The sequence below is a fragment of the Nothobranchius furzeri genome, chromosome 5 (assembly GCF_043380555.1).
Source record: "Nothobranchius furzeri strain GRZ-AD chromosome 5, NfurGRZ-RIMD1, whole genome shotgun sequence".
Taxonomy (NCBI): Eukaryota; Metazoa; Chordata; class Actinopteri; order Cyprinodontiformes; family Nothobranchiidae; genus Nothobranchius; species Nothobranchius furzeri.
The window spans coordinates 64,823,252-64,836,616 of record NC_091745.1 but is presented as its reverse complement, the minus strand read 5'-3'; the positions used below and the strand labels follow the sequence as shown (position 1 = coordinate 64,836,616).

The 13,365-nt window shown below is 46.4% G+C and overlaps 2 protein-coding genes across 5 annotated transcripts; both read right to left on the bottom strand.

The window, feature by feature from the left end:
* Positions 1-1,804: 1,804 nt before the first annotated feature.
* herpud2 (HERPUD family member 2) lies at positions 1,805-7,998 on the bottom strand. 4 transcript variants are annotated; one of them, XM_015949836.3, is made up of 8 exons: positions 7,898-7,998; positions 6,721-6,844; positions 6,262-6,363; positions 5,951-6,099; positions 3,336-3,461; positions 2,919-3,242; positions 2,726-2,834; positions 1,805-2,488 (listed from the first exon to the last, which is right to left on the bottom strand). In XM_015949836.3, the coding sequence occupies exons 3-8, from the start codon at positions 6,346-6,348 to the stop codon at positions 2,303-2,305; spliced, it is 981 nt and encodes a 326-aa protein (XP_015805322.3). In that variant the 5' UTR covers positions 6,349-6,363; positions 6,721-6,844; positions 7,898-7,998; the 3' UTR covers positions 1,805-2,302. The 4 variants fall into 4 exon arrangements, with proteins under 4 accessions (XP_015805322.3, XP_015805323.3, XP_015805324.3 ...); XM_015949837.3 differs by having other exon boundaries at positions 6,262-6,360; XM_015949838.3 differs by having other exon boundaries at positions 6,721-6,784; positions 7,898-7,984.
* A 3,108-nt stretch (positions 7,999-11,106) lies between these two features.
* On the bottom strand, positions 11,107-12,909 carry pkdc (protein kinase-like domain containing). The gene is made up of 2 exons (XM_015949835.3): positions 12,401-12,909; positions 11,107-11,860 (listed from the first exon to the last, which is right to left on the bottom strand). Exons 1-2 carry the CDS (start codon positions 12,769-12,771, stop codon positions 11,242-11,244), a joined length of 990 nt encoding a protein of 329 aa, XP_015805321.1. The 5' UTR covers positions 12,772-12,909; the 3' UTR covers positions 11,107-11,241.
* Between the last annotated feature and the right edge of the window lie 456 nt (positions 12,910-13,365).

Genomic DNA, 13,365 nt, shown 5'->3' with positions numbered 1-13,365 from the left:
GTAAATATTCCAGATGTCTTCAGATGCATTTAGATAATGTCATAAATAATAATAAAAATGTATGTGCTGCATTGTACCACTTTGGGTGAAGGCATCCAAGATGCAGCGCTTCTATGTTTGTTTTTGTTGTTTCCTTCTTTACCTCACATGTTTTAGCCAGCTCAGTTTGTTTCTACAGCTCTCGTTTACAACAACCCTTGTCTCTACGTTTTGTACAGAAAGAATGTAAAACATTTATCAGGTACAGATTCAAGTCAGCTGGTAAAATTTGCTCAACCTAAGAAAACCAGCACGTTGCATCAAATCTTTACTAAATAAACACAAACATGGAGGGAAAAGAGAGCAAAGCCAACAGAGTGGTGTCTAAGCCTATAGTAGCATAACTAAAGGGATGAGCCAGGGTAACCCAGTATGTCCTCCAGCAGTCTAAGCCTATAGTAGCATAACCTAAGGGATGAGCCAGGGTAACCCAGTATGTCCTCCAGCAGTCTAAGCCTATAGTAGCATAACTAAAAGGATGAGCCAGGGTAATCCAGTATGTTGATGAGAGCCTGCAATATGTTTTATTAGGAGACATATCAGATCTTTTTTCTAATAATGCATTTTTTTAACAATTTGATACACATTTTAGCTTAAATCTATTTAACACTTATATGACCCTAGTGCGTTTTTGTGTGCTTAAAGGACATTAACGTTAGAAAATTAAAGGGTTGCATAAGGATTAAGAACACCTAAATTCCCCTCATTTATTTCTTGGTATCCTTTGGTCAGTCTCACTCTCCCACTGATGCATTTGTATAAAAGCCCCGGCGTATCACCATTCCATCCTCCCAGGTGTCTTGTCTCAGCTCTCCTCCCCATCTGTCCCCTTCTCAAAATAAACCCAATCCATCTCCAGTGTCTTTGTGTCATGGCAGGTGTCCAGCCTATAGCCGTCCTCTCGAAAGATAACAGGGCCTGATAGGAAAACTGGTGTGAGCCGAATGCATAACAAAGACTTATGATGATGAAATGTCCTACAAGGTCTCAAACACCCTCTTAAAGAAATCTCCCCCTTTGATAAGGGAAGTCTAACCCTCACCCCAAAGCTGTGAGGGGGAGGGCATCTAACCTGATTGGATCGACAGCTCAGAAAGGGCACATGTAACAAAATCAAATGGCCGTCAAGCCTCTGTCATGCATAATTAATTGGGCCTTCTTTGACCAAGTACAGAAAAATCCATGGTCATTTGATTAGGGGGGGTTGGAGGACTCTGAAGTGCATCGCTGTCGGAGCGGTTTCCCAGCCTTGACACCGGCCCCCGTAAGGATGGTGTCAGAGTAACGTCAGTGTGCACAAAATCAGCACCAACAAGAAAAGTTTGGTCTATGGTGTTTTTTTATTTTTACAGCCAAACTCACATTTTACAGCTCAAATGTGTCTTCTGGTGCAGGAACATGACTACAGCCTGCACGTCAGGTAAGTGCATGTTCAGACAGTAATCTAGTCCTTATTCTATTTGGAAATGCATCACAACCACCATGATAAATGCCTATAAATATTTCAGCAACCTGATCTTTTGTATTAGGCTTTTTTGACCAACTTAAGAAAAAAGCAAACTTTAAAAAGCAGCAGCATTAAAATAACTTATTGCAATGTGTTATTACCCTTTTAAAATAAAAGAGCAAATAATATCAAAGTCCTGTTATTGTAAATATATTAAATAATATGAACTAAGCATCAGACCCACAGCTAATGATTGTCGGTAAGTGTGCAGGTGCTGCCCCCTTCAGGGCATCAGAAGAACAAAATAACCAGTAAAGGTAAAAGTGCAGCAAGTTTTATTCGAACTGCATAGATTCAGGAATTAAAGATGCATATAATTACAAGTGTCTATATACGATACACAAAGTGGGAAAACACATCACCTCTCTGCAGCCAAGTGTGGAGGCACATTTGTGCGTTCATGAAAAAATGTCTTTTAAAGCGGTTTTGTTATGGTTTGTTAAAGACACACAAGCCCAGATCACTGAGAGGGATTATATATTTATTAGTTTTGAGTCCCATCCCTCAACAGAAATAAAAAAAGTTCTAAGTATGCGACTCTGCTGAAGAATTTGTTCATTTAACGCAACTTTACGTTTCAGCTCTGACTTTGTGCAGTGACGTTCTGCATCTGCGCTCCAACAGCAGCTATGAAGTCTGCTTCAGAGTGACCGGCTGCTCTGATCGTCCAGGCTAGTTTGGGTTTTCAGGACAGTAAAGATGAAAGTGATGAAGTCTGCGGTGCTACACGCGCCGGCAGCAGGAAGAGCGTGACTCCTAGTTGGCCACGTGAGGCCATCCCTCTGGGATGAGCGAGGTGAAGAAGGTGCTGATGAAAGACCAGGCGACAGTGAGGAGGTTCTGCTCCTGGAGGGCAGCAGCAGACTGGGCCTGGTCCTCCAGACCTCCAACATCTTCTTCACTGCCGTCGTCATCCTCCATCCCTTCATCCATCAGGCGCTCCTGAATCACAAGAAACACGTTTTAACTTGGTTCAGCTTATTGAAGAAAAAAAAAACATCTGCAGACCAGTTATTTATTCATTCATTTGTTTATTTATTTATTTATGATCAAGCAGAGTGAACCTTTTTGAATCATAAAAGACAAAAAGTTATTGAAGAGACACCATATTTTAGGATCAGCCGGTCAGATGAACTGGTTATGTACCTAAAGAGTTAGAAATAAAAGACTCAGACTCACCATTTCCTGCATGTCCTGCTGTCTCTGAGCTTCATCCTGAGGATCTCCTCCTCCTCCTTCTGGGAGGTTGTGCTGCTCTGGTCTGAAGGGAAACCAACGAGCCTGGTGCCTATAAACAGAAGCAGACTCTTAAACTCAAGCTCAGAACAAACTCAAGCTCAGATTAGTGTTTTCATATGAAACCCTGACTCACAGGTAGACGAGCAGCATGGCACCAACCACCATGACGAAGCGGCTGAAGGAGGAGTAGAAGTAGACGATGCTGAGGAGGACGCCAGCACGTGACACGGCGTATATCCAGTCCAGCCAGTCACGGTTCAGTTCGTCCTCATTCAGCGCCGGTCCGCCCTGGGCATTCATCTGGAAGGGGTTGGCCGCTTGGTTCTCCTGCAGGGGGTTCTGGGCCGGGTTGGGGCCCAGCGGAGGCTGAACGGGCTCTTCGGGTTGGGGCAGCTGATGGGGTGAGGAGGAAGGGGGAGACGTGCTGGGAGGCTGAGAAGCAGCGACAGCTGCTTGACTACAAACAGCAGGTGAGAAGAACAAATTTCACAGATGAGGTGATCTCTAAGCAGCATGATGAAGTTAAAGTGAAGCTTTTCCCCCCACTTACTACTGCATGTAGTAGTGGCGAGCGTACATCTGTTGCCACCACAGCATCTGCATGGGCGCATACATGGGGCTGGAGGGCATGTGAGCCGGGAGGCCGCCCTGCAGAGGGACCTGGGCTGCATCTGGGCTGAGGAAACAAAAACACTTACAGCTTTAATTCTCTCTAAAACATGACGATTTCCTTATTTAAAGCTACAAAAGCAAATCTGCAAAACAAGCTAGCTTAAAAACATAAAAACACCATTTGAAATTGAGGGAAAGTTTAAAAGATTTGGTCATTTAGTCCCTTTGAAGCAGCCGACCCACCAGTCAAAAGGATAAACGACTAAAAGCTGGTCAAACCATCTTTAACAACGTTTCCCTTTGATCTGAGTTTTACCAAACTTATTACATCTACTGGACAGGATTTCTAGGCACTGCCAAGGTGTTGAGGGGATCCGTTTTGGTGGCTTAAGGATCGGGTCTCTGCTTTTTTGCAGATGATGTGGTCCTGTTGGCTTCTTCAGACAGTGATCTCCAGCTTTCGCTGGAGCGGTTCATAGCCGAGTGTGAAGAGGCCGAGATGAGAATCAGTTCCTCGAAATCCGAGGCCATGGTCTTAAGTCGGAAAAGGGTAGAATGCCTTCTCCGGGTCAGGGATGAGGTCCTGCCTCAAGTGGAGGAATTTAAGTATCTCGGGGTCTTGTTCACGAGTGAGGGAAAGATGGGGCGTGAGATCGATAGGCGGATTGGTGCTGCATCTGCAGTGATGCGGGCGTTGTACCGGTCTGTCGTGGTGGAGAGAGAGCGCTGAGCCGGAAGGCAAAGCTCTCGATTTACCGGTCAATCTACGTTCCTACCCTCACCTGTGGTCATGAGCTTTGGGTAGTGGCCAAAAAAATTAGATCACGGATACAAGCGGCCAAAATGAGTTTTCTCTGCAGGGTGGCTGGGCTCTGCCTTAGAGATGGGGTGAGAAGCTCAGTCATCTGGGAGGGGCTCAGAGTAGACCCGCTGCTCCTCCACGTCAAGAGAAGCCAGTTGAGATGGCTCAGGCATCTGGTCAGGATGCCTTCTGGACGCTTCCCTGGTGAGGTTTTCCGGGCACGCCCAACCGGGAGGAGACCCAAGGGAAGACCCGGGACACGCTGGAGGGACTACGTCTCACGGCTGGCCAGGGAACGCCTTGGGATCCCTCAAGAAGAGCTGGCTCAAGTAGCTGGGTAGAGGGAGGTCTGGGCGTCCCGGCTTAGGCTGCTGCCGCTTGACCAGACTCTGGATAAGCGGCTGAAAATGGATGGATGGGTATTATTTTTACTTTATTAGCCTACACTGTAACTGCTCACTCATTAACTTAGCCTTTTTTCCAAATCTTAAATCTGAAATTAATTTGTTTATTTAATTTGGTCTAACCGGAAAAGGGTGGCTTGCCAACTCCGGGTCGGGGGAGAGGTCCTACCTCAAGTGGAGAAGTTTAAGTATCTCGGGGTCTTGTTCACGAGTGAGGGTAGGAGGGATCGGGAGATCGACAGGCGGATCGGTTCGGCGTCTGCAGTGATGCGGTCGCTGAGCCGATCTGTCGTGGTGAAGAGGGAGCTGAGCCAGAAAGCCAGGCTCTCGATTTACCGGTCGATCTACATCCCAATCCTCACCTATGGTCATGAGCTTTGGGTAATGACCGAAAGAACGAGATTGCGGATACAAGCGGCCGAAATGAGTTTCCTCCGTAGGGTGGCCGGGCTCAGCCTTAGAGATAGGGTGAGGAGCTCGGACATTCGGGAGGGACTCGGAGTAGAACCGCTGCTCCTCGGGATCGAAAGGAGTCAGCTGAGGTGGTTTGGGCATCTGGTCAGGATGCCTCCTGGACGCCTCCCCGGGGAGGTGTTTCGGGCATGTCCTGCCGGCAGGAGGCCCCCGGGTCGACCCAGGACACGCTGGAGAGGTTACATCTCCAATCTGGTCCAGGAACGCCTTGGGGTCCTGCCAGAGGAGCTGGTGGAGAAGGCCGGGGAGAGGACGGTCTGGAGCTCCCTAGTTGGGATGCTGCCCCCGTGACCCGGACCCGGATAAGCGGAGGAAGACGACGACGAATTTGGTCTAATGTTAGTGCTTTTCTCGCTAATGGAAAAGCACACTGAATTGCCTCTGTGTATGAAATATGCTACACGAATAAAGCTGCCGCGCCTTGTTCATTCACTAAACGTTATTTGAACTTTGGTGTAATTAGTTGAACTCCTTAACTGGCAGGTTTACCTCGAAAAGCATTCTAATAATTTTAACCAACTCCAACCCCCCGCGGGTTTACATCACCCCCACAGGTGGGAGTAAAAGTTCGGCAGAAATGTTTTACGCTTTTGCTGCTGAACACATGTGCGGTGTGAAGGAAGGGAGAAAGGGAGACGCGATGCTGCAAACAGGGTCTCTGCCGACTACAAAGGCTGGTACGATCAGCTCTGAAAAGCCATCGATCAGAATTTTCACGCGTTTTTCACTGAAATTGGACGATTTTGAACATTGTTATTAAAAAATGGAAAAAAATTGTCACTGTTTTCCATTTCTTGATGTGAGAGTTAAAGGGTTAACGTGATGCTTGTGTCTTCGGGCACAGACTGAACGGAGACGGGAGCATCAGCTTACCACTGAGAGACCCCAGAGACATTCTGGGGAGGAAAATCACCTCGATACCTCAACCCATCACATGTTTCTGGGATGGACGAGGAGGAGTTTGACTGACTGTCCAGGTTTGATGCGGTGGCAGATGAGGAGCGGGCGGTGCTGTCTGAACTCTGTAACAACAAACAAACACAAACAGTAAAATATAGGCAGTAACAACATCTGGGCATAAAACCACAAACATCACAGAGAGAAAGAACAGCAGCAACCTTCAGATTTAGTCTGTTATGGTTCTGGTGGTTAAACCCTCACAGGAAGGGCTCATGTTTACTCACACTGGAGTCAGAAGCAGAAGAACTGGATGGACTCTGAGGCATTGGCAAGCCTGGGGGTCTGAGAGAAGAACCAACCAGATGCATCATATGGGACTCATCCTGCTTTTGGTCGACAAGACCAGGAAACGACCGGATGAAGTGGGCGGGGTCGGGAAACAACAAGCCACAACGAGTTGGTGTCAAAGAAACACAAAGAGGAAAGATTACAGAGGAAGTGACCAGAATCCAAACACAAAACCCCTTTGATGTTAATGTAAAAGATCAGCTGATGTTTCACTTCTGCACCAGAAACACTAAAACACAAGAGCTGCAACTGAACAGAAACAGTTTATTATAAATGCAAAAGCTGCCAGCTGTAACTCGAGACCAAGATTGGAGAAAAAACACTAAATGTCATAAACATATAACTAAATATGTCCGTGCATTTACCTGCGGACAAACAACTGAAATAATTCTCACCTTTTTGAGCTCATTGTGTGAAAGGAGGCTTCCTGAGAACCACCAGCAGCTGATCTCTCAACAGCTACAATACAAACAGCATCTCAGAGATGAATCCAAAAAATGGACCAATACATAAAGAATGCTATGGAAGAAAACGGACAAAACTAAATATTAGACAAAGACAAAGAAACAATAAATGAAAGATTGAAAATGAAGTGAGTGTTACTTTCTAATTAGCTTAGACTGCACTTTATTCATAAAGTAAAACATCAAATTGATCCCTACTAATACACACCGTTACTTAAATGTTTTCCTTCTTAAACAAGTTTAAGGTGCTAAAACATTCATGCTGTGAAATTGTGTTGGCTTAAACCATCTCGGTGGGGAATGATGTGTCGATTTTTATATATCCCAATAGAGCTCTGAAGAGATCATTTAAATGTAGCCCAACAGCAACAGGTATTGCTGAGTCACTATTTTCAGTTTATTTATGGTGAAAACAGAAAATACAAGAGACGTCAAAGCAAACCTCTGAGGTGGCTTAATAATCAGAACGGCTGAAGAACAGGTTTAAATTCCAGAAAATACTCTTTCACTTCTCCTCGGTCATGTGAGCAGGCAAAGGGAACAACTATGGTGCATGTTTGGTTTTTAAATGATAATAAATTAGGAAAAGCAGGAGCACACGGAGTCGATCGCCTTCTCTTTTCCTATTAGAAAAGGAATCAACTACAGGGTTCAGTGGTTTTACACTCAAGAGCTTCAATGTTGTAAATATGTTTCACATTTGTGTTTAAAAACCAAGTCCTGAAAAGATCAGTCAGATATACATGACCTAATATTAGAAATTAATTTACCCAAAAAGAAACAAACTGTTACAGGAACGGTACATTTCATGTTACCTTTAAATTATTAATTAATTACCCATTTCAGATTGCTACTTTAGTCAATTAGGCTTAATTTAGAAAATAAAGCCTCACAAGAGAAAAACAATTTTTTAAAGAAAATCCCCATTTGTCACGCCATATTTTGTTTTGTTATGAAGGTTTAGAGAAGCAGTTAGCTTGTTCAGCTAAAGCTAGCTATAATGTGGTTTACTAACGATGCGTTTGGACTCTTGACACCGCGAAGTCAGACATTTATCTGTCTATCTTTGAGAATAAAAGTAAAGTTTTACTCAGAAGTCTTCGTGTACCTGTTCTTCCCGTGGCCTTGCCTCTCTTCCACCGAGGTCCAACTCGTCTGCCTTGTTATTGTAACGTCAGCAGAGTGAGCGGAAATCACGTGACCATTACCTTCGAAACTGCAGATCGGTAGCCAAATTTAAAAATTAAATCGCCAAAAAACAGAATAAATAAACATAACGGAAAGAATAAAGAAAATTGATAAAAATAAAATGAAAAAACTTTGTTGGAACCAAATTGGTTCCTAATAAAAATATACCTTTGAAGATAAAAACCGTAAAAAGTATTTTTTTAATCAAAGGACAAAAAATAATTCCTAAATAAACGATTCAAGGTGTAAAAAAATATGTCAAGTTTCTATCAGCTTATAAACAAATAATAACGTGAAATGCTGCAAAAAAAGGGGGAATTTATTAATCAATCGGATCATCAGCAAATGTACCTCTGTAACAGCAGTATGAAGTCAGGTGCATTGATTTATGTAAATGTTGTCGTTGTCGTCGTCTTCCTCCGCTTATCCGGGTCTGGGTCACAGGGGCAGCATCCCAACTAGGGAGCTCCAGACCGTCCTCTCCCCGGCCTTCTCCACCAGCTCCTCTGGCAGGACCCCAAGGCGTTCCCGGACCAGCTTGGAGATGTAACCTCTCCAACGTGTCCTGCCACCAAACTCGACACACTCCACACCACGGCTGCGCCTAGAAATTCTGTCCATAAAGATAAGGAACAGAACCGGTGACAAAGGGCAGCCCTGGCGAAGTCCAACCCTCACCGGGAACAGGTCCGACTTACTACCGGCTATGCGGACCAAACTCACGCTCCTCTGGTAAAGGGACTGAATGGCCCTTAACAGAAAGCCACCCACCCCATACTCATGGAGCGTCCCCCACAGGGTGCCCCTGGGGATGCGGTCATAAGCCTTCTCCAAATCCACAAAACACATGTGGATTGGTTGGGCAAACTCCCATGCCCCCTCCATCACCCTTGCAAGGGTATAGAGGCGGTCCACAGTTCCACGGCCAGGACGAAAACCACATTGCTCCTCCTCTATCTGAGATTCAACTATCGATCGGACCCTCCTCTCCAGTACCTTGGAGTAGACCTTTCCAGGGAGGCTGAGGAGTGTGATCCCCCTGTAGTTGGAACACACCCTCAGGTCACCCTTCTTAAAGATGGGGACCACCACCCTGGTCTGCCACTCCACAGGAACTGCCCCCGATGACCACGCAATGTTGCAGAGATGTGTCAACCATGACAGCCCTACAACATCCATAGCCTTGAGATACCCAGGACGAACCTCATCCGCCCCCGGGGCTCCGCCGCTGTGTAGTTGTTTGACTACCTCAGCAACTTCTGCCCCTGAGATTGGACAGTCCATCCCCAGGTCTCCCGGCTCTGGTTCCTCCTCGGAATGTGCATAGGTGGGATTGAGCAGCTCCTCAAAGTATTCCTTCCACCGTCCGACTATAGCCCCAGTTGACGTCAGCAGCTCCCCATCCCCACTGTAAACAGTGCAAGCGAGTTGCTTTCTTCCTCTCCTGAGGCGCCGGATAATTTGCCAGAACCTCTTTGGAGCCGATCGATAGTCTTTCTCCATGGCCTCACCAAACTCCCCCCACGCCCGAGATTTTGCCTCGGCAACTGCCACTGCTGCACCCCGCTTGGCTATTCGGTACCCGTCTGCTGCCCGAACCTCTGGTGTCCACCAGCGGGTACGGGGGTTGCCACCACGACTGGCACCGGCCACCTTGCAACCACAGCTAGCAACAGCTGCCTCAACAATCACAGAGTGGAACAAGGCCCACTCAGAGTCAATGTCCCCCCCACTGCTCTCGGGACACGGTCAAAGCTCTGCCGGACGTGGGAGTTGAAGACCGTCTTAACAGGTTCTTCTGCCAGGCGTTCCCAGCAGACCCTCACTATGCGTTTGGGTCTGCCAGGTCTACGCAGCATCTTCCGCTGCCATCTGATCCAACTCACCACCAGGTGGTGATCAGTTGACAGCTCCGCTCCTCTCTTCACTCGGGTGTCCAAAACATACGGCCACATGTCAGAAGATACGACTACAAAGTCTATCATCGACCTGCGACCTAGGCTACCCTGGTACCAAGTGTGCCGATGGGCATCCTTATGTTGGAACACGGTGTTCGTTATGGCCAAACTGCGGCTTGCACAGAAGTCCAATAACGAAACACCGCTCGAGTTCAGATCAGGCGGGCCGTTCCTCCCAATCCCACCCCTCCAGGTCAAGCTGTCATTGCCCAGGTGTGCATTGAAGTCCCCCAGCAGGACAATGGAGTCCCCTGATGGAGCACTATCTAGCACTCGTCCCAGGGACTCCAAAAAGGTGGGTTCTCTGAAGTGATATTTGGCCCATAAGCACAAACAACAGTCAGGACCCATTCCCTGACCCGAAGGCGCAGGGAAGCTACCCTCTCGTCCCCCGGGGTAAACCCCAACACACAGGCAGAGAGTCTTGGGGCTAACAAAAAGCCAACCCCAGCCCTCCGCATCTCACCCGGAGCAACTCAAGGAGAGTGTCCAACCCCTCTCAAGGACTTGGGTTCCAGAGCCAATGCTATGTGTCGAGGTGAGTCCGGCTATATCTAGCCGGTACCGCTCAACCTCTGCCACAAGCTCCTGCTCCTTCCCCGCCAGCGAGGTGACGTTCCATGTCCCAAAAACCAGTTTTCTTGTCCGGGGATCAGACCGCCCAGTGTCCGGCCTTAGGCTGCCACCCGATCCACATTGCACCGGACCCTTCATATTCCTCCTGCGGGTGGTGGGTCCACAGCTGGATGAGCCCATGTATCCGGTTCGGGCTGGGTGCGGCTGGGCCCCATGGGCGAAAGCCCGGCCACCAGGCGCTCGCTCACAGGCCCCAACCCCAGGCCTGGCTCCAGGGTGGGACCCCGGTAACCCTCCGGGCCGGGTACTCCGACTCTTAGAATTTACTTTATAAAAGTATGTAAATGTTTACATAAATAAAAACAGTTGCAATAATAATTTATTGTCCATGCAGGGACTACAACAAAAATGGAATATCAGATCTAAGCACAAAAATCACACATTGAAACATTTCCTTAAAAAAAAGATTGCATAATGTGAGTATGTATTTCATGACTGGTAGCATGCTTTTTTAAACATTTAACACAATAACAATAATTAAATGTTTGAAATGCAAGAATAGACCAAAACAAGCGTGTATTATATAGGTCTAAAATGTTTCAGTAAACAAGAACATTTTCAAAAACTTATTCATCCACAAATGACTGATCAGTACACAGCTGATGAAAGTGCTGGAGGTTGTTCATATTTTCCAATATTCAGGTTTAAAGGTCACACCAAGTTGTTTTCATTATGGTTTTGGAAGCTCTGGTTCAGATGACTGTTTCAGTTTGCACAGAACCTCCTTGACCAGCTGTTTACTGTATCGGTTGATCTTCCAGTGTCCAGGCATCCATCCCAGCAGAAAACGATGGAAATCTGTCCATGCAAACGCAAACATCTCTCTCCACTCTTTCTCAAGCGCATCAAAGTTTACATCTTTATTAATAAATAACTTCAGTTCTGTGAAATAGTGGTCCAGAAGTGCTGGTACCCTTTTTTCACACTCCCTCTCCTCCATGCAGCTTCCTAGAAAATACACAACATCTTTCATCCCACACCCCCCACCTACATACTGAAAGTCTACAGCGGCCACCTCAAGCCCGCTCTTGGAAAAACAGAAATTGGCTAATTTGGCATCTCCGTGAACAATGGTTTTAAAGTGGCATTCGTTCAGGATCCTGTCGATATGGGCGGCTGCTGCTTTGAGCTCAGCATCGTCCATGGCCTCCAGCTCATCTGGTCGGGTCTCCAGGTGCCAGTAGGTACCAATGGGCCATAGACCATCTGGTACTACATCCAGGAAGAGAGCATGGAAGTGGGCCAGCCAGCTCAGGCAAGCCCTGATCTCTCTGTCCCTCACGCTGGTCCTATAGAAGACAAATCTGTTTTTAAAATCAATAACTGAAAGGCTTGCACAAAATTTACCTCCCACACTTCACTCCTTTACAAATGATAGGTTTATTATAAAGGTTAGTGCTGTTGCGTCAGAAAGCAAGATTGGATAATTTCATTTGCCTCTATCATTGATCAGCAGGGGGCGCCATCACAGAATTCTATGACTAAATGTGTTTTACTTATGTGAAAACAAATTTTTATTTAATATTTCACATTATCAACAACCCCCTCTAGGTTTCATTATGAGACTATAATTAATTAAAAAAAATTCTATCTACCTACCCCCCCCTCTCTCTCTCTCTCTCTCTCTCTCTCTCTCTCTCTCTCTCTCTCTCTCTCTCTCTCTATATATATATATATATATATATATATATATATGTGTGTGTGTGTGTGTGTGTGTACATTTGTGTGTGTGTGTGCATTTAATTGATGGTTTTTAATTTTCGCATATTTCATGGTGTGTATTTTATTAGCTACAAATTAATTTTATCAATTCATTCGTGTAGTCATACCTTCTCTGATCATAACCTGCCACATCCAGATCTTCTAACACGATCAGCATCTCGTCGCCATGGGAACAGACAGCAAGGCAGGAGGGGATGCGGCAGCTGTGATTGGTGGAATAATTCTGGTACCAGTGGGTCTCCACCTGGTAGGATCGGACCTTCCGTGTGTGGGAGCGCTCCGTGTTCCAGTCGCCGGGGTGTTCTGCATCCTTCGGAAACTTGACGTGTTTCACGACAACGGAAGTCCGGTCAGAACTCTCCAAGTGGAGCCGAACTATCTCTCCATAACCGCTCCACAGGGTCTGGATCTTATCGCCAACACTCATGGATGAAGCGCCACACGCTTGCAGGATGAGATCCTGGTACCCCTGTTTCATTATCACAGTCTGATCTGACGCAAAGCGATGAAAAATCACAGTCTGAGTCGCAGTATCTCTGATAATTTCACTGACAGTAAGTCAAAACACTCATGTTTAAACCGACAGGAGGACAAATGAACCCGCTTCCTGGAGTGCTCTTTCTAGCGACCAACGAGGAGAAGCATGAGGGGTGGCGACTCCTAGTGGACAGGAGGAACACGACTCACCAGCCTCTTAAAATGTGTATTCATTTTTATACTTGCTCAGTTACACATAAAACTACAACAAAAATAAAACAAAAGCAGATAAAAAAGTAAAAAATAAAAAATGTTTACCGGAAGAATTTCGACTTGAATGGTAAAATGGTAAATGGCCTGTATTTGATATAGCACCTTCTAGAGTCCTGGAACCCCCCAAGGCGCTTTACAACACAATCAGTCATTCACCCATTCACACACACATTCACACACTGGTGGGGGTGAGCTACAATGTAGCCACAGCTGCCCTGGGGCGCACTGACAGAGGCGAGGCTGCCGAGCACTGGCGCTACCAGTCCCTCCGACCACCACCAGCAGGCAGCGTGGGTAAAGTGTCTTGCCCAAGGACACAACG